This window comes from Rana temporaria, chromosome 12 (genome assembly GCF_905171775.1).
Source record: "Rana temporaria chromosome 12, aRanTem1.1, whole genome shotgun sequence".
NCBI classification, from domain to species: Eukaryota; Metazoa; Chordata; class Amphibia; order Anura; family Ranidae; genus Rana; species Rana temporaria.
Genome location: NC_053500.1, coordinates 70,193,380 through 70,213,309, shown reverse-complemented (window position 1 = coordinate 70,213,309; position 19,930 = coordinate 70,193,380). Strand labels below are relative to the sequence as shown.

Sequence of the window (19,930 nt, the reverse complement as noted above, 5' to 3'; positions counted from 1 at the left end):
TACAATAATCACTGTACATGTGTGTGTATATATATAGATATATAGACACACACACACACACACCATATTACTAATAGTATTGGGAAACCTGCCTTTACACGCACGTAAACTTTAATGGCATCCCAGTCTTAGTCTGTGGGGTTCAATATTGAATAGGCCCACCGTTTGCAGCTATAACAGCTTCAACTCTTCTGGGAAGACTCTCCACAAGGTTTAGGAGTGTGTCTATGGTAAAGTTTGACCATTCTTCCAGAAGGCCTGGCTCGCAGTCAATCAGCGCTTTCTGTTATTAGCTGAGATCACTGATCATTCGGCTGCTAGTTTTCAAGCATGCACATCCAACACGGTTGTTTTTCCTTATTTGTGGTCTCCCAACATTCAGCCCATGTGTACCTGGCTTTAGACTGGGATGCCATTAAAGTTCATGTGCGTGTAAAAGCAATTGTCCCAATACTTTTGTAGTATATATACATATATAAACACACACACACACAGTAGCTCACAAAAGTGAGTACACCCCTCACATTTTTTGTAAATATTTTATTCTATCGTTTCATGTGAAGAAATTAGACTTTGTTACAATGTAAAGTAGTGAGTGTACAGCTTGTATAACAGTGTACATTTGCTGTCCCCTCAAAATAACTCAACACACAGCCATTAATGTCTAAACCGCTGGCAACAAAAGTGAGTACACCCCTAAGTGAAAATGTCCAAATTGGGCCCAATTAGCCATTTTCCCTCCCCGGTGTCATGTGACTCGTTAGTGTTACAAGGTCTCAGGTGTGAATGGGGAGCAGGTGTGTTAAATTCGCTCTCATTCTCTCATACTGGTCACTGGAAGTTCAGCATTGCACCTTGTGGCAAAGAATTCTCTGAGGATCTGAAAAAAAGAATTGTTGCTCTACATAAAGCTGGCCTAGGCTATAAGAGGATTACCAAGACCCTCAAACTGAGCTCCAGCACGGTGGCCAAGACCATACAGTGGTTTAACAGGACCGGTTAAACTCAGAACAGGCCTCTCCATGGTCCACCAAAGAAGTTGCATGCGCGTCATATCCAGAGGTTGTCTTTGGGAAATAGACATATGAGTGCTGCTAGCATTGCTGCAGAGGTTGAAGGGGTGGGGGATCAGCCTGTCAGTGCTCAGACCATACGCCGCACACTGCATCAAATTGGTCTGCATGAGTGTCATCTCAAAAGGAAGCCTCTTCTAAAGATGATGCACAAGAAAGCCCACAAACAGTTTGCTGAAGACAAGCAGACTAAGGACATGGATTACTGGAACCATGTCCTGTGGTCTGATAAGACCAAGATATACTTATTTGGTTCAGATGGTGTCAAGTGTGTGTGGCGGAAACCAGGTGAGGAGTACAAAGGCAAGTGTGTCTTGCCTACAGTCATGCACGGTGGTGGGAGTGTCATGGTCTGGGGCTGCATGAGTGCTGCCAGCACTGGGGAGTTACAGTTCATTGAGGGAACCATGAATGCCAACATGTACTGTGACATACTGAAGCAGAGCATGATCCCCTCCCTTCAGAGACTGGGCGCAGGGCAGTATTCCAACATGATAACGACCCCAAACACCTCCAAGATGACCACTGCCTTGCTAAAGAAGCTGAGGAGTGCAAGGTCTTTAACATCCACCAGCTCTGTGATGTCATCATAGAGGAGTGGAAGAGGACTCCAGTGGCAACCTGTGAAGCTCTGGTGAACTCCATGCCTAAGAGGGTTAAGGCAGTGCTGGAAAATAATGGTGGCCACACAAAATATTGACACATTGGGCTCAATGTGGACGTTTTCACTTAGGGGTGTACTCACTTTTGTTGCCAGCGGTTTAGACGTTAATGGCTGTGTGTTGAGTTATTTTGAGGGGACAGCAAATGTACACTGTTATACAAGCTGTACACTCACTACTTTACATTGTAGCAAAGTGTAATTTCTTCAGTGTTGTCACATGAAAAGATAGAATTAAATATTTACATAAATGTGAGGGATATATATATACACACACACTAACACTATCTCTATGGCCCTGTTGGTTGTCTTGTGTAACCACTACTATAATAAAATAATTTAAAAAAATACATTTGACACGTGTATGTGTAATACTTTTCAATGCAGACTCAAACTGACAAGAACAGACTTGTAGCTTATTACACACCCTCCCTTAATAACAGGAGGTATAGCAGGATATGACTTTTTATTAAAGTGTTTGTGGCTGTGTTTTCCATATCAATGCAATTCGCAATACTGCTGTAGCGACACCATTTTTAAATTTACCGGTCTTCATTTCTATACACTCAGTAGCGTTAAAATACAATTGTGCTGTGTGATTCATGCTTGCAATATAATATTCTTGTTTTCACATTAAAAGACTTCCATATGCGTTTAAGGTTTGCGCATATAGATCTGTCTTACCAGGCTTGTGTCATGCCTTCTGGTATATTAAACTGGTAGCATGTTGGAACAGGTTAGTAATGTTACCCATCAGGTTAGCGCAACTGAAGGCAGCAGAGAAGCGCCCCAGGATCCACATTATATGTGAGAATAGTACTGAAAACCAGACAATCCTGGTGATCTATTAGTTTGTAGGTGAATAATCCCACAAAGACGTAGTATAGTGGATCTGATAAAATGTCTATATTATGTCTCTCTCATCCCTCATAATATTATTTTCTTTTATAAAGATTTATTAGCAAGTTAGCCAACATTAACTGGAATACCGATAGACGGTTACATAATGTAGCGAACAATGGACATTAATAATAAAAAAATACAAATACATAAAATATTACTGATCCTATCAAGAGCAATCCTGTCTACCAGACAGGTATATGCAATCAATACAGTAAGCAAGATATACTGGTAAAAAAGAAAGCAACCAAGTTAAAAAGAAAGAAAGAGTCTGAATAAAAGAAGGAAATAGGAAAGAAGTAGAAAAAGAGAGAAATAAGAAGAAGGAAAAGAAAGAGAGAAGGAGTCCGTTATTATAATTATTTTCTTTCATATCTTTATTATTTTTCCTTCTTGTTGTATATATATATATATACACACACACACACACATACATATATATATATATATATATATATATATATATATATATATATATATATATATATATACACACACACACACACACACACACACGTACGTAACAAGCCAGTAGATTTCCTAACTCAAAAGATGAAAAGCAGATGTTCGTTCTTTTTGCTCCTTTTTCTCCTCCTCCCACCGTGCAATGTACTCAGTCTCTGGAGACATATGTTTGACAGGAAGTGGATGATATACAGATGAACCAATCACATACACACATATGTGATGACACTTGCTTATGTCACTTTGCTTATATAAGGAGCCGTAATCAGAATAAAGGGCAGTTGATGAGGAGTTTTTATACTGAGCACCGTTTCAGTGTGAATTTTTTTGCATGCATGCACTCACATTACATTGAATTAGGGTCAGTGGCAGAATAGAAGATACATTCTGGTATTGGACCAGAAATAAATCCATAACAGTAGGACCTCAGGCTTCTCCATGTTTTGGATTGCTGCTTGACAAAGTCTTATGCCACGTACAGACGATCGGAAATTCCAACAAGAAAAGTCCGATATGAGCTTTTGGTCAGAAACTCCATGTAGGCTCCATCGGTATTTTTCTGTTGGAAATTTCCGCAAAGAAAAATTTGAGAGCTGGTTCTCAATTTTTCCGATGGGAAAAGTTCTTGTTGGAAAATTCAAGTCGTCTGTATGCAATTCCAACGTGCAAAAAAAAAAAAAGCATGCTCGGAATCGACACATGCTCAGGTCGTCTAAGTGTTGTACGTCACCACGTTCTTGACGTTCAGAATTTGATGTGACCGTGTGTATGCAAGACAGCTTGAGCCGTAATGCCGTCGAAAAAAAATCCACGGATTTTCCCATCAAGTGTACGTGGCATACGGCACAAAATCAGCCAAGTTGCCATTTGCACATTTTTTGTGTATGTATCCCATACGATAACTGAAGTGCAAGCATACATTACACTGTTCCAACCCCCCACAAAAAAAAAAAAAGCTCAATCACAAAAGGAAAAAACAAAATATAGAATTTTATTACACACACAAATGACATTTGGAGACAAACAGATGGCCCATAGGGAAGCATGCAGCAATCAAAAAGTTTATTACAGTACAGTAGCCCAACATATAGTGGTGCCAGATAACACCATACCACTGAGCCTTAGGCTGAGTACACCCTATATGAATTTTGGCCAGTTCATGAAGTTTGCTATGTGGGTATCCCGATCAGCAAATTTCCATGCAATATTCTTCAATTGAAAAAAAAAAAAGAAAAAAAAAAAGGAAAATCGAAGAAGTCAGATGAAAACCAATAGCCACAGCAGAAGATGCTTCTGTCCACATTTTATAGCACCCACGTTAAATGAAAATAATCAATGTGTGGGTATACATAGCATTATGAATTGGCACCATTGGGTGTAAAATGCCTCAAGGTTTTCTGATGCCCAGTGTATTGGTGCGTTTTACTTTAACTGACTTTTGATTAATGCATGCCTCTCCATGACTCCAGGTAAAGCTGGAATCCTGTGGCGCAGTATAGGGGGAATAAGCCTGGTATCCCACGCAAGAGCAGATGATCATAATAATTACATAATAAAATGACAGTAACATGATGTATGGAAGACAGTGTGCCACCCCTGAAAGCACTGCTGCTCTTGGCCATGACCTATGCTGGCTGTGCAAAGCCCGACCCTGCAAACCCCTGTACAGGGTGCCAGTGCAATATAAAGCAGGTAATGATGATGATTCATAGTTCTGTCCATAATATCGCAAAATCTATGGACGCATCTGAAAGCGACTGTAGACCTTATTTTCTAGAATTTTGTTATTGCTCTCTGTAATTAGTGCTAGCTTACTATGTCCCAGGGTCATTCTTTTGCTTGCTTCCTCCCTTTTCAGATCAGCCAATGGGACATTTCTGTTTACGGAAGAGCCGTTGGAGGGTTTATTAAGCGACACCTCACTTTTTATTCTTGGGGGTGTTTTAATTTGTGGGTTGAGAAACTTATTCTGGATTTGTTCAAACTTGGTCCTTAAAGCAGTAGGCGACTTGTCAACCAGATTGGGTGTAGATTTTGATAAGGAAAGTGCCTGCATCCCCGTGAGGTTAGTTGGGTTCAAGTGCGGTTCTGACGGTCGTCTCTGATCATTGACTTTTTCCACAGTTTGTTTAACTGTTTCTTCTCGTGTATCGTGCGAGTTTCTATTTAGGAACTTTGCGATGACAGGCTTATCTTCGCGAATGACTGTGACGGCCTGATTTCTAAAAAACGGAGGAGTCGTCACACTTGACTGACTATCAGAACTAGAGTTGCTGTCTGAGTGGACAGAATCTTCAATCACTGGTACAGGTATAGGGGTGGTTTTCATGGGCATCCATCTGGACCTTGTAGGAATTTGTCCAAAAAGGTTGCTGTTCTCATTTTCAAGACCTGAGAAATAGTCCGTTTCCAGTGAACAGGCATACAGGCAGCGGAATTCCCTGTCAAACTCTTCCACTATGTTCCCCTTGAAGTAGGTCACCATGTTGTTGTGAACTTGACTAGAAAGCCAGCTGAAACTAAAGATAAAAAAATAAGACAAAAAGTTGGAATAGACACCTATGAAGATAGTACAACAAAAATGTATCCTGGATCCTTAGGACCCAATCTGAAAACAAGTGTGTAATCCAGTAGTGTATTTAGGTTTTGTGCTGCCCTAGGCCTGACTAAACTTCTGCACTCCTCCAATTTAAATATGACCCACCCCTTCCTGTTAAGGCCACACCTCTTTCTGTTTAGGACCCACCTGAAAACTAGAGTGGGAACACTAGTAATTTGGGCCTGGGGGGGGGGGGGGCATTGGATTCCCTTAAAGCGGAGGTTCACCCTAATAACATGTATATCTGACCAACTCCCTTATATTCGTAACAAGTACTGTCCGCAATTTTTTATTTTTTTTTATGCTGTACGTATCTTGTAATCCATTTTTTTAATCTACTTCTAGGGGGATTGTCATCTTGGAGGTCGCCCAGATGATTGACGTCTGTTCCCCCCGGCAGATAAGGCCACGCCCCCCGTATTGCGTAGGCGCGCACGAGTTACGGGGTTTCTGAAAGAAGCCGAACATGCAGAGCGCAGGCGCCGTATAGAGCCGACTCACATCTCCGCATGTTCAGCTTTTTTCGGAAACCCCGTAACTCGTGCGCGCCTACGCAATACGGGAGGCGGGGGCCTTATCCGCCGGATGGAACAGACGTCAATCATCTGGGCGACCTCCCAGATGACAATCCCCCTCGGCACAGAAACGCCTACTCCCGCTGGGAGAAGTAGATTGAAAAAATGAATTACAAGGTACTACAGCAAAAAACAAAAAAAAAAAATAATTGAGGACAGGACTTGTTACGAATGTAGCGCCTGGTTACTTTCAGGTACCGATGCCATTCTAAATTTAAGGGGGATGAGAGAGTTGGTTGGCTCTCATCCAGTTGATTTGGGTCTCTGCTTCAGCTAGGCTGTACTGTGGGGCTCATTCTGTTGTTGCCGGGGTGCTGTACCACCCCGGGGCGACAGGTGGCAGTGCCTCTTGCCAGCAGCCAATCAGGAGGGGTTTTCCCTCGCAGGGCATGCTGGGAGAGGGTACTTCTGGAGCAGACGCCATTAAAGCGGGGTTCTTTTCCGGTGCGGCACCCACCTTTAGGGTGACCACACATCACGGCTCCCCGGCGAGATGGCCTACCAGGCCGGGTTGCGCGTGCCACGCGGTGTTCCTGGTTCCGGAACCATGTTGGCCCAGAGCAATTGAAGCTGTGGTGGGGCCTCAGTGATCGACTGGGTCCCCAATTCTGAGGAAAGATCCCAAGCGAGATAGCTGTTCGGTGGGGAGTCAGCCTGAGGGGAGCCAAGAGAGGCAGGCAATCCAATAGGGCCTCGACAATCCATCGGGGATCAAGGTAGCCGGACACTTAAAGGTTGGATGTCAGCCACCTGTCAGTTGGTGACCCAATTGAATACTACCTGAGGGATATTCAGGCACAAATACTACTGAGGAGTATTTTCTCCAGGATACACGTTCTAGGGAAGGGTCTGTGGCAGAGACTTGTTTTCCCTCAAAGTTCCGAGTGATACCCTGGCTGCCAGGTCGGTGTGAGGCCTGTCCAGGTACACTATACCCACTCCGGCTGGAGTGGCGACGAAAGCAAAGTGTCATTGGAAGCAGGACTGCTTCCATACTGTTGAGCCTGAATCTGCTATTTCTTCTCCTCATACATCTTTACTATCTACCTCAAGTTTTACTGTTTACCGTGTTGGGTAAAATAAAAGCACAAGAAAAGACACCTGCTGTTTGGACATTCCATCATTGCTGCTCTCATCAACTACCCTAGACGGCGGAGTCAGAGGTAACAGGCCATCCCAAATATAAACAGCGGCTCTTTCGGGGGTGAGCGCTACACGAATATAAGGGAGTTGGTCAGATATACATGCTATTAGGGTGAACCTCCACTTTAATGTGCATAGATTTCCTCTCACTTTCTGTTTGGCTATGGGGCAGGAAGTGAAGGGAAATTTCTGCAATGGGACAGGGATGGTAAAAATTAATTCTGACAGGGGCTATAACCCTCCCTTACTCTATCCAAAATGAAAAAAAGTGTTGCCTATAGTTCAACTTTAAGCACAAATTTCTGATAATTTTATGGAGAGGACTAATGCTGCGTACACACGGTCGTTTTTTGTGATGAAATAAAACAATGTTTTTCATCATGAAAAAAACCCGAAGTTTTTCTAACTTCATCATCGTTTTCTCAAAATGCTCTAGCAAAGCGCGGTTACGTACAACGGCACTCTGTTCCATTCAAGCTCCCGTCTCATAATTTGCTTCTGAGCATGCGCGGGTTTAAAACGTTGTTTAAAACGTAGTTTTAGCCCACACACGATCATTTTTTATGAGACAAAAAACGACATAAAAAATTGAAGCATGTTCAATTTTTTTTGGGTCGTTTTTTAGAAGACAAAAAACGATGTGAAGCCCACACACGATCATTTTAAAAACACTGTTTTATTTCATCACAAAAAATGACCGTGTGTACGCGGCATAAGAAGATATAACCATTACAATGGTGCAGCAAAAAACATAGCACAGTGAGGAAGGTTTGTATATATATATATATATATATATATATATCATTTTTAGCAGAGAATCTCTAGAGAATAAAATGACAATTGTTGCAATATTTTATGTCTCACAGTATTTGTGCAGCGGTGTTTTAAACGCAACTTTTTGGGAAAAAGACACTTTCATGAATAAAAAAAAAATGAAAAAGTAAAGTAAGCCCATTTTTTTGGTATAATGTAAAAGAGGATGTTAAGCAGAGTAAATAGATACTCAACGTGTCATGCTTTATAATTGCACGCACTCATGGAATGGTGACAAACTATGGTACCTAAAAATCTTCATAGGCAACGCTTGAATTTTTTTTACAGTTACCAGGTTAGAGTTACAGAGGAGGTCTAGGGCTAGATTTATTGCTCTCGCTCTGACGATCACGCGATACCTCACATGTGTGATTCTCGCGGGGACGCTTTCAATTTTTTTTCTTATTTATTTTATTTATTTTTATAATATAAAAAATTTTGTTTTAAAAAAAAAAAAATTTGATCACTTTTATTGCTGTCACAAGGAATGTGAACATCCCTTGTGACAGTAATAGGTGGTGACAGGTACTCTTTATGGAGGGATGGGGGGTCTAAAAGACCCCCCATCCCTCATTTGCACTTCAAAGTCTGTGTATTTTTTTTTAAAAACTGGTGCCATTGGCAGCCGAGTAAACCAGAAGCAACGTTGTGACGTCGCTTCCGTGTTTACATTGAAGAGACTGGATCCAAGCCGATCGCGGCTTCGTTTTAGTCTCTCGCTAGGCACTGGGGGCAGTGGATCGTGCATTGGGTCTCCCGGTAAGAGCGGCGGAGGCTTTTAGCCGCATTGGTTGTTATCCCTGGAAAGCCAATCGCGGGCTCTAAAAAAATGATATCGGGATGACGCCTGCAGCTGCGGGCATCATCCTGGTATAACGCCAGAAAGCCAAGGACAGGCTGCGTACGCTCGGCGGGAAGGGGTTAATGAATTGGGAACAAGCATGCACCAAGTTAAGGTAGTTCTAAAGGCTCAAGGCATTCTATGCATGAAGGTAAAAAAAAAAAATTCTGTTCCAACGGCCCCTTAAATCTTACCTGAGCCCCATCACAATCCTGTGATGTTCACAAGAGCATCGGCTCCCTGGGGACTCTCCTTTATTGGCTGAGACAGCCACAGCCACAGTGAGCCAATGAGAGAGAGGGGGTAGTGCCAAGTCATGGCTCTGTGTGTGAATGGACAAGCAGAGCAGTGGCTCAGGCGCCAGCCTGCTTGGGTGCTCCCATTGCAAGCTGCCTGCTCTGGGGGCACTCAGCAGGAGGGAGGGGCCAGGAGAGCTGGCATGGGACCCAAGAAAAGGAGGCTCAGGACTGTTCTGTGAAAAACCACTGCAGGTAAGTAGAACAGTTTTATTTTTTTAAAGAATTGTCTTTAATATCACTTTAACTCAGTATTCTTAAAGCTAAAACTATACTCCCCTTTACTCCAGCGATGCGGTATCCCAGAGTTCTCTCGCCAGCCGCTGACATCTTTGGCCGGTCGTCGTGCAAGTTTCAATCTTTGACTATTTTGATTGGCTGGTATGAGAGGACATGGCTCTCACACACGTAGGGGAGTGTATTCACCTCAGCATATACCAATACTGTACATTGAGCTATGCAGATGTTGAGAACAGGCATAGGAATACTTTAATACAGAAGAGGCATACCGGTTGTTTTACTAAAACTGGAGAGTGTAGAATCTGGTGCAGCTGTGGATGGCAGCCAATCAGCTTTCAGGTTTTTTGACAAAGCTTAATTGAACAAGCTGAATTTAAAAGCTGATTGGTCTCTAAGCATACCATGTTTTTTACTCTCCAATTTTAGTAAATCAGCCCCATAGTAAGTCCCTTCTGTATTTAAAAAATAAATAAAAAATAAAAATGTGAATGTGAATTTTTAAAGCGGGGGTTCACCCTAAAAAAAAAAAAAAAAAAAAAAAAAATTTTTGTCTACCATGCCATCCAGCATACTAGCGTCAGCTACAGTATGCCTTTATTTTATTTTTTTGCGCTGTACTCACAGTTTAATCCATTAGTTAAGTTTCAGACTCCCTCGGCGAGTAGGCGTTCCTATAAAGAGGGAGTGAGAGAGGGCGAACATGATTGACGGCTGGCTATGGCGCGTCACGCTTCCCGAAAATAGCCGAAATAGGACTTGGCTCTTCACGGCGCCTGCGCAGTCAGCTCCTAGTCTGTGCGCAGGCGCCATATAGCACCGTGAAGAGCCGAGTCCTACTCCGGCTATTTTCGGGAAGAGTGACGCGCCATAGCCGGCCGTCAATCATGTTCCCCTCTTCATAGGAACGCCTACTCCCCGCAGGGACTCTGAAACGAAACTAATGGATTAAACTGTGAGTACAGCGCAAAAAAATAAAATAAAGGCATACTGTAGCTGACGCTAGTATGCTGGATGGCATGGTGGAAAGTTGTTTTTAGGGTGAACCTCCGCTTTAAGTTCCACTTGAATCTGTATACTTGTTCCAGGTTACTAAGGTTGGTCATACATTATACAATTTTCTAGTACAATTTTTCTTTTAGATTTACCAAAACATAATATGAGGTCATACCTAAACATTCAATTCGTATGGAATCAGGCAGGCCCCTACACTACATAGTTAAAAGATAAATCTAAAAGAAAATTGAATAAGAAAATTGTATAATGTATGGGCAGCTTTAGCTCCCTTTCACATGGGCCATCCTCTGATTGGGTCCGCCTGTCTGTTTTTCAGGTGGACCTGATCAGACCCTCCATTCTCCTCTATGAGCAGTCAGATGTAAATGGACTTATATCCATTTACACGCGGTTGCCTCCAATCTAATAAAAACAGAAGAGGGGGGGATTGCTTCCCATCCATGTAAACAGACAGAGCGGGCTGCGTCCGTGTCCATTCTGCATTGTCCGTGTCCATTCTGCATAAACGGAGCAGACACAGACCTGTCATCCAGCAGCTCCACTCAGCTCAGCAGGAGATCAGTGGACAGATCAGCAGACCGATCCCCTGCTGAGCAAAACTGGATCCAGCTTATGTGAAAGGAGCCTAACTCGGAAGGTATCGAAGCATTTAGATGAGCACCAGAGACCAGCGGCTAGGACAATTGGAAGGAGAGGTCAGCAATTACAGTCTACATATATTTTACAGCACATGTTTTTAATGAATTTTACTTTATGCCATAGAAATCTTATACTACCCATCAGGGCTGGACTGGGGCAAAAATTTGGCCCTGGACTTCATCCAGACCAGCCCACTTTAATTTTGCAAATGTGCACAAAAACAGTATATAAAACTATACGCAATTGTGCAAAAAAAAAAAAAAAAAGGTATTGGGCATAGGACAGAACATATCTATTGTATTATCAGTGATAAGAGTCGTGTTACCTGTAGGAACCAGCGACGACATGCTCACAGTCAATCAGAAGAAACTTTGATAGAGACTGTCCAGAGAATTTCTTTCCAGACTTCGTACAGTACGTATCTCCTGTTATAGTCCGTATCTTCATATTCTGAAACAAAACAAATATATGGCAGAATGGTGTATTTCTTATGAAACATTGAAAAACCAAATAGCTTTATTATCTTTGTTAAAGAATTAAACAAGTAAGCATGCTCCCAGTGTTCCAATAATGCAGGGTTGAAAGCACAATTGGAACATCTGTGTCTTTTTATCTTTATCTTTTTTATAGTTAAAAATCATGTTACCATATTGTAGTTAACTAAAGTTTTCCTAAAAGGTAACTTGTTTTTTTTTAAAAAATGTCAAACATGTCATGCTTACCTGCTCTGTGCAGTAGTTTTGCACAGAGCAGCCCCCATCCTCCTCTCCTTGGGTCCCCTCCTGGCTCCTACTCTTCATCCAGTGCCCCCAAAGGAAGCAGCTTTCTATAGCGGACTTGTCTGGGCTTGCTCCTGAGCCCCGCTGCCTGCATCCATACCCTGCTCCCTCGTCACAGAGTTTGATTGACAGTTGAGCTGATGGCGCTCATTGCTATGGATATGCCCTGTGAGGGAGGGACAGAGCAGAGAGAGAGCTGCTACTCTTATGCACAGCATTAGATCATAATGGGGCTTTGGGAAGGAACTAGATACAGAATAGGGTGACCACGTGTCCCGGATTGCCCAGGACAGTCCCGGGCACCTTCATTCCAGGACAATACAGTGTCCCGGAATGAAGGAGGGCTGGAGCTCTTCTGCAGCTGCAGGAGAGGTGCGAGGGCCACATGAAATGGCCTGGAGGGCCGGATTCAGCCAGCGGGCCTTGTGTTTGACACCTGTGCTTAAGAACCACATTATGTGTCGCTATCCCCCCTGGGGGTGGAGTGGGCGGTAGAGATGCAAGTTTGCAGGAAATTGAGAGTAATCAATTTCAACATAGAAAAGAACCTGCTAGTGCCTAATTTTCCATATTTTGTGATGTTGCAACCAAAAACAAATATATTTTATTGGGATTTTATGTGATAGATCATCACAAAGTGGCACATAATTGTAAAGTGGAAGGAAAATGATAAATGTTTTTTCAAATTATTTACAAATATGTGAAAAGTGTGGCGTGCATTTGTATTAAGCCCCCTTTAACTAAAACCAATTGCCTACAGAAGTCACCTAAGATGTTAGTAAATAGAGTCCACCTGTGTGTAATTTAATCTTAGTATAAATATAGCTGTTCTGTGAAGCCCTCAGAGGTTTGTTAGAGAACCTTAGTGAACAAACAGAATCATGAAGGCCAAGGGACACCCAGACAGGTCAGGGATAAAGTTGTGGAGACGTTTAAAGCAGGGTTAGGTTAAAAAAAAAATATCCCAAGCTTTGACGATCTCACGGAGCACTGTTCAATCTAACATCCGAAAATGGAAAGAGTACGGCACAACTGCAAACCTACCAAGACACGGCCGTCCACCTAAACGGACAGGCCGGGCAAGGAAAGCATTAATCACAGAAGCAGCAAAAAGGTCCATGGTAACTCTGGAGGAGCTGCAGAGATACACGGCTCAGGTGGGAGAATCTGTCCATGCAAAAAGAAACAAATGCTCCTGCCCTTAAAAGGTTGCCGTAGGGTAAATTGAAGAAGGAGTTCTTCAGAAATCACACCACTGCGTCGACTGTACTGCCACTCTTAACAGGTCAGGGAGAACCCAGGAAAACAAGGACAAAGGGCGCACCAGCCTTGCGCATTACAATCTGACAGAGCTTGAGCTATTTTGCAAAGAAGAATGGGCAAAAATGTCACTAGATGTGCAAAGCTGGTAGAGACATCCCCAAAAGACTTGCAGCTGTAATTGCAGTGAAAGGTGGTTCTACAAATGCACGCCACACTTTTCACATATTTATTTGTAAAAACCTTGAAAACCATTTATCATTTTCCTTCCACTTCCCTTCAATTACGTGCCACTTTGTGTTGGTCTATCACATAAAATACATTTATGTTTTTGGGTGTAACATGACAAAATGTGGAAAATTTCAGGGGTATGAATACATTTTCAAGGCACTGTACATGTCTCAACCGGACTGCGGGTAAACTAAGCTATAGACAAAAGCTGCAAGCCAGCATATCCTTAATGGGGAGGCAGGAAGTGAGGCGAGAGTGTATTTTTGGGCAAAGCTGGTTCTATTATGGAATTCTGAAATTGGATAAAAAAGAGAAAAAATTGTTTAGGTCTCCTACTTATTTTAGATTCAGTTTGAATTAACATTAAAGTCATAATAAAAAGGCAGAAGTTCCATCTTAATGCATTCTATGCATTAAGATAAACCCTTTTTGTATAGCAGCCTCCCCCCAGCATGCCCTATTTACTTACTGGAGCTTCATCTCTTTCCAGCGATGTCCGTGAGTTTCTAAGCCGCCTGGGACACTCCCCCTGATTGGCTGAGACACAGCAGCGGTGCCATTGGCTCCCACAGCTGTTAGTCAGCCAATCAGGGGAGAGAGGGGGCAGGGTTGGGGATCGGTGTCTGAAAGGATACACGGAGCTCTGACTCAGCTCGGGTGCCCCCATAGAGACCTGCTGACTGAGGGGGCACGAGATGGGAAGGAGGGGCTAGGAGCAGCAAAAAGGGACCAGAGAAGAGGAGGATCAGGGCTGCTCTGTGCAAAACCAACTGCACAGAAGTGACAAGTATACCTTTTATAAGAGACTTTACAATCACTTTAAACCCTTGTTTTTTGTTTGTTTTTTGGAATGTGGAATAAACAATGTGTATGCAATGTCTTTACCTTTAAATTCCTTGCCTATGTTCCAGTTTAAGCTGGAGCCATGACTGCTGCCCTAGGTTTCTTGTTTCAAGGCAATTTCTTTCTATTGCAGCATCCTATGGAGTCACCCTTGCGTGCGGGGACTAGACTTGTGTCTTCCTACACCGTGTGCATCAATAGAAACACAAGAACTCGCCAGTACTTGCTTATAGATTACCTTATTTAATCACGCATATTATCTACCCGGACCAGGCTGAATTTATGCCTAATATGTCGTCAACAGCGGTGAACATTAGGCGTGCCTATTTAAATATGCAGGTTCTAGATACCATTAAGGCCTTCGACCGTGTTGAGTGGCCAGATTTGTGGGCCGTTAATGAAAAACTTGGTCTTGGCCGCACCTTTTGCCAATAGATCCGCCTACTGTACACTGCTCCTAGAGATTCAATTAGGGTTAATGGCCTTCAGTCTCCCTCCTTCAAACTCTGTCGTGGCACTAGGCAGGGGTGCCCGCTGTCTCCCCTTTTTTTGCCATCACCATAGAGCCTCTGGCTCGCCTTCTACAGACTTCTCCGGACATTGCTGGGCTGGTTAGAGGTCCATTGGAAGAATAGATAGAAATAGAAGGACATCATCTTCATATAGTGCTAACGAATATCCATTCATCTCTGCCAGCAGCAATTAAATATGTTAATTTGGCAAGTTTTCAGGGCTTGGCATAAATTGGGAGAAATCAATGTTATTGGCTCTAGACCCTTTCCCTGGCTCTTTGCCACCTACATTGTCTCATATTAAAAAGGTAGTGTCTTCTATAAAGTACCTGGGTATAACTAGGTCAGCTTTTCCTCAAGCGTTCATCTCAGAGAATATTGCTCCACTACTGTCTAGATGTCATACCCAAAATAAAACTTGAAGTAAATTACTATCTGTAGTAGGTCATATTAACCTACTTAAGATGATATGGATGCCGGAGCTCCTGTACCATCTATAGAACTCTACCCATTTGGATACCATTGCAAATCTTTATTAAAAGGAATAGCATATTTAGGGATTTAATTTGGCAGAGGAAGTCCCCTTGTATAAAATTAGAGCCATTACAGTACACCAGGGATGCTGGAGGATTAGCAGTACCAAACCCGAGGGTATATTGTACTACCATCACGTGCCTCTTATTGCTTATTTTCCAATGTGTTTAGAGGTCGGACACCATTGCATGCACTGGAAAGGGCAGTGGGGGGTGTTTCACTGGGTACTATGCCTAAATTGGGGTAAATGTGCAAAGGTATGGGATGCTGCCAAGAAAATGATAGGAGAATGCCTACCCTACTAGATATACCCCAAATTTTGGGAAATGATAGGCTCCCTGAGCTTTCTACTTCGCAGGGTTTTCAGAGATGGGAAGAGAGCTGGGGTTACTACCTTAGCACAATTATATGAAAACCTATGGAGCATCTGAGGGTAGAGTTCTCTCTACATTCAAGATGGTTCCATCAGTTTCTTAAATTGCGTCATGCATTACGTGCCCAATTTCCCTCAGATGAAGTGGTCTTTTCTCCAACCCCTGCTCCGGATAGAATAATACAAGCAAAGTCAACTAAGGGGCTTATTTCTGTTACATATATGGTATTACTGGATAGACTTTTACTAAATTTTCCTGTTTATTTCAGGGATGGGTGGGAACAGGATATTGGCTCCATCTCGGAGGAGGTATGGGAAGGAAATTAACTCAGATCTTTATTCTTCATAGGGTATATAGAACCCCCGAATTTCTACATAATATAGGCCTGAGATCTGATCCAAAATGTACTAGGTGTGGCAATACAGGCCCTCTCATACTTCTTTTATGGCGGTGCCCCAATCTCCCGAGATACTGGGCAGGGGTGGTGGATACACTGAATGGGATTTTGGAAGTAATCATATCTGTCAAGCCACTTAAATGCCTAATGGGTTACCTAGATTCTTCATTTTATACCCCCTCAATGTCAAGCACGATTCTGCGGGCCCTGTCTGTGGCCCGCAGACAAATTACTCTAAAGTGGACCTCTCCACACCCTCCTACTTTAATCCGATTGGATTTGTGACCTGAACTACTTACAGACCGTCCGTCGTTATACATTGGCTATTTGACGTTGAATACCGTTGTTTTGGCAGCAGATAGCTGCCATAACCCTGGTATCTTTTTAAACAGCGGGCGTTCTGCTTTCAGATAAAAGTGGTCTCTGCGGCGGATTCGCCACGAGACGACTTTTAATCGGTGGCGGGAGATGTGACTCCCCTCCTGCAGCTCCTCAGAGGTCTCCCCCACTTACCGGAGCCTTCAGTAGCGGCGAAGATGATCGTGTCCTTTCACCTTTGAGCCATGGTGAGTAAGGAAAAGATGGCCCCCACTCGGCTCCATACAATTAGATGACGAAAGCGACGCCAAACGTCACTTCCACCCAATTGTCTTAATGGGGAAAATGTTTAATTTATTTTTTATTGCTTTTAAGTGTAAGAACCCTTTCACACTGGGGCGGGTGGCATTAGCGGTAAAGATGCTGCTTGAAGGACCTTTTCATATCCTGAAAGCGTACCTCCCCAGTGTGAAAGCACTTTGACTTTCACACTGGGGCTGCAGAAGAGGCAGTTTACAGGTGCTTTCATGTGATATTTTTAGTGTGAAAATGCCTCAATGTGAAAGGGCACATTTTTTTTACTTCTTTGTTTAGGTGTTGTATTTGTGACGTCTTGTGTGATATGTTTTGTCTGTATTTTTCAAAGACTTAAAACTACAATAAATAAAATATGAACAAAAAATAAATAAAAAACAAACAAAAAAACTGTAGCCTGGAATGGCAAGGCACTCCCCTGCTCCTTCCTTTCCTGCACTAACAGACTGACTGGAGACTGCACTGTCCACCGTTAACCCTTTCCCATGAAGACCAGAAGTTCAGGGGGGGCAGCACTAAAAAAGCAGGAACCAGTAGCATTGAAAGTTACCAAGCACTGTATTGTTATAAGAACAATCTTATGAACCAAGGTAATTCAGTTGGTTACTAAGGATTAATGTGACAATTTTAATCTGCACTGTTAAATACTTTCAATAAAAAACTATTGTTTAAAAAAAAAAAAAAAAAAGAAGGTGGTAAACTACAATTCTGGGGTAAGAATTTTACCATATAGTTTACTGGGCTCACTGCATTGAACTAAACCTTAAAAGGGGTTGTAAAGTGAATTTTTTCCCCCTAAATAGCTTTCTTTACCTTAGTGCAGTCTTCCTCCTTCACTTACCTCATCTTTCGATTTTGCTTTTAAATGTCCTTATTTTTTTCTGAGAAATTCTCACTTCCTGTTCTTCTGTCTGTAACTCCACACAGCAATACAAGGCTTTCTCCCTGGTGTGGAGAAAGCCTCTTGAGGGGGGAGGGGGAGCAGGAGTGTCAGGACACTCTCTACTTAGCAGATAGAGAAAGGAGCTGTGTGTTAGTGGGCGTCCTGACTCTCCTGCTCGCCCCCTCAAGAGGCTTTCTCCACACCAGGGAGAAAGCCTTGCATTACGGTGTGTAGTAACAGAAGTACAGGTGAGGATTTCTCAGAAGAAATAAGGACATTTAAAAGCAAAATGGAAAGATGGAGGTAAGTGAAGGAGGACTGTACTATGGTAAAGGAAGGTATTTAGGGTTTTTTTTTTTTACCTTTACAACCCCTTTAACTTTGTTTTTAAAAATCATCTAAGATGTCTAGACAGGCATTGTACCTACAACAAATTTGAACTTTTTATGCATAGGTCTACCTTAGCCCAACCCTCTCCCACTTCCTAAACTTTCTCATTGGCTAGTGAGATTAGCAATAACCAACAAGGAGTGGCAGGAGGAGGAAGGACAGAGCCAACTAATAAAAAAAAAAAAATGAAACATTTCTTATGATTTCAGAGGCTTATAACTGGCAATCTACAGATTTTTCTCTAAAGCCACTTCTGCATAAACTCCAATGCTTAGTCCCAATTGTAGAAGGTTGTTGACATGTTTATGTGAAGACCTTCCTCTTTAATTATATTTCAGTAAGAGCCGGTTCACACTGGGGTAACACAACTTCCAGCGACTTTACAAGGCAACTTGGAGACGACTTGAGCGCTACTTGGATCGACTTACAACGCGACTTCAAGTCGCCTCCTGGACAGGCGACTTTGCCAGTGGCCAATTACATAATAATCTGCTCTGTGGGAGGGAGGAGTTTGCTTCAGTTAAGACAGGGGATCCGACTTCCATTGAAATCAATGGGTACAAGTCGCCTTGAAGTAGTACAAGAACTTTTTCTGAAGTCAAAGCGACTTCAGTATTGTGCATTAAGACGACTCTCATTCACTTCCATGTAATTTGTCGCGACACAAGACACACACACACACACACACACACACACACACACACCCCAGGTTGCGGTAGTGTGAACCGGCTCTACGGCTACATGCAATGTATTGGGTTTGGCATCCAGCAAGTAGGCGACTCTTTAAAATAGAAAATTACCTATACCTACCTAATATCTATTTTCAAAGAAAAAGAAAGAACATGCATCTTCAATGAAGACCATTCTCACAGCCATGACTAAACACCAGAAACATGGACTTCCAGCCAAACGCTTTGGAAGCCATGCTTCAAATATATTTTTACAATATTACAATTGAAACTTACAGGTAGATGAATTTTGTCGAATCCCAACTTCTGAAACATTTCTACAAAGTAATTCAGATTCTTTTCATCAAGTATGAGGTAAACCGGTACTCTTCTTTTGCTTGCTGCTTCTATGAGATCACATAGGAGGTCAACGTCTGTGAAAAGATCCATGACCACTGCAATGACCTAAAAAAAGAGAAAATCTTCAGGTTACTATTAAAGTTTACTTATTACTTGTTTTAGCCTTTTTTTTTCCCCCTACATTTTAGTTGCTTCCTTGTTTGTTGCCTAGGTCTAAATAATGTCACATATCCCAGAAATCTTCATGGACATTTTTTTGTCTCTCTGAAAGAGGAGTTTTCCCAGCTAAGCACACCCTCCTGCCTGCATGACTGGCCTAAGGGCAGATGGTTTCCAAGAAGTAAATGCTATATAAATCATATGCCCTTATGAAAGATGGCCATGGCTAGAAATGCTCGGGGGGCTTTGAATATAAAATAATTAGACAGTGTTTTCAGTTTGTGGTGCTCTGATACAGTTTAGATTTGTTTTAATGTCTACAGAAAGATGAAATGGTCGAGTCAATTGTATTGCCCACAGACTTAGTGATACTAAACAGTATCCTTAAAGCGGAGTTCCGGCCACAATTTCACTTTTTAAATATAAATACCCCTGTAATACACAAGCTTAATGTATTCTAGTAAAGTTGGCCTGTAAACTAAGGTCCGTTTTGTTAGGTTGTTACAGCATTTAGACACTTTATAAAATAGAAATTGACTGGGGCCATCTTAAGTGTGTGCATCATGAAGCCAGACTGTATGACTTCCTGGATTTCAGCCTTGCAAATTTCGCACATGCTCAGTGCTGCACAAGCAGTGTCAGATCAGG

The 19,930-nt window shown here is 42.4% G+C and overlaps 1 protein-coding gene across 1 annotated transcript in view; it reads right to left on the bottom strand.

Annotated features, from left to right (window-relative positions):
• Positions 1–4,069: 4,069 nt before the first annotated feature.
• FAM83C (family with sequence similarity 83 member C) overlaps positions 4,070–19,930 on the bottom strand; it is a 57,039-nt gene continuing 41,178 nt past the window's right edge. The window contains exons 2-4 of the mRNA XM_040331301.1: positions 19,061–19,228; positions 11,585–11,709; positions 4,070–5,618 (exon numbers count right to left, since the gene is read on the bottom strand). Of these exons, the coding sequence (XP_040187235.1) occupies positions 4,835–5,618; positions 11,585–11,709; positions 19,061–19,228 (1,077 nt within the window). The 3' untranslated portion in view covers positions 4,070–4,834. The remainder of the gene's footprint in view (positions 5,619–11,584; positions 11,710–19,060; positions 19,229–19,930) is intronic.